At 42.1% G+C, this 836-nt stretch overlaps 1 protein-coding gene across 3 annotated transcripts in view; it reads left to right on the top strand.

The window, feature by feature from the left end:
- The window catches only part of cpt1aa (carnitine palmitoyltransferase 1Aa (liver)), a 24124-nt gene that overhangs the window by 16928 nt on the left and 6360 nt on the right, over positions 1 to 836 (top strand). For all 3 annotated transcript variants that reach the window (XM_016497085.1, XM_016497086.1, XM_016497087.1), the window contains 3 exons: positions 135 to 251; positions 380 to 544; positions 646 to 777. In XM_016497085.1, coding sequence (XP_016352571.1) covers positions 135 to 251; positions 380 to 544; positions 646 to 777 — 414 coding nt within the window. The remainder of the gene's footprint in view (positions 1 to 134; positions 252 to 379; positions 545 to 645; positions 778 to 836) is intronic.

Here is an 836-nt window from a genome sequence, read left to right as displayed (position 1 = left end):
CCCCCCCAAAAAAAAGCTTACCAACCCCAAACTTCCGTTGTTTACATCAGTTGTATTTAACTTTTAATTCATGTGTATCATGCATAAAATGTTAATCTGCTGCTAATGTAAATTTGATGGCATTTTTCATAAAGCAAGTGCTCTCGATGGACCCTGTTAAGCTGGGCTACACAGCAGATGGCCACTGTAGAGGAGAACCTCACCCTAATCTTCCTGGACCTCAAAGACTCCAGTGGAATATTCCACCTGAGGTCAGTGTGATACACTTGGTAGTAAAAATGCTGATAATAGCTTTCTCATCTTGCTCGAGTGGATATGAAAGGACCAAGACATTGGTTTGTTTGACGTTCTCTCTGTTGTGTTTTTTATTTCATCGCAGTGCCAGACTATGATTGCCAACTCTCTGTCTGTGGCTGTGGCTTTGGCTAATGATGTGGACTCACACATCATCCCCTTCAGTGACTTTGGGAAAGGCCTGATCAAGAAGTACAAGATCAGTCCTGATGCCTTCATCCAGCTTGCACTGCAGCTGGCTCATTATAGGGTGAACGTTCTTATCACTGAACATCTGAAATGTAGCAAAATATGCCTGCTTATCATTCACTTGAAAAGGTGAAATTATGTCAATGTTTTTTCATTGTACAGGACAAAGGAAAGTTCTGCTTGACTTATGAGGCATCCATGACCCGTTTATACAGAGAAGGCCGTACAGAAACTGTGCGCTCCTGCACCATGGAATCCTGTGCTTTTGTCCGTGCCATGATCAGCAACAAAACGGTACCATACCAAAACAACCCTTAAAGGGATAGTTCACCCAAAAATGAAAATTTGATGTT

This window comes from Sinocyclocheilus anshuiensis, unplaced genomic scaffold (assembly GCF_001515605.1).
Source record: "Sinocyclocheilus anshuiensis isolate Anshui unplaced genomic scaffold, SAMN03320099.WGS_v1.1 scaffold502, whole genome shotgun sequence".
Taxonomy (NCBI): Eukaryota; Metazoa; Chordata; class Actinopteri; order Cypriniformes; family Cyprinidae; genus Sinocyclocheilus; species Sinocyclocheilus anshuiensis.
This window is presented reverse-complemented; position numbering and strand designations above follow the sequence as displayed.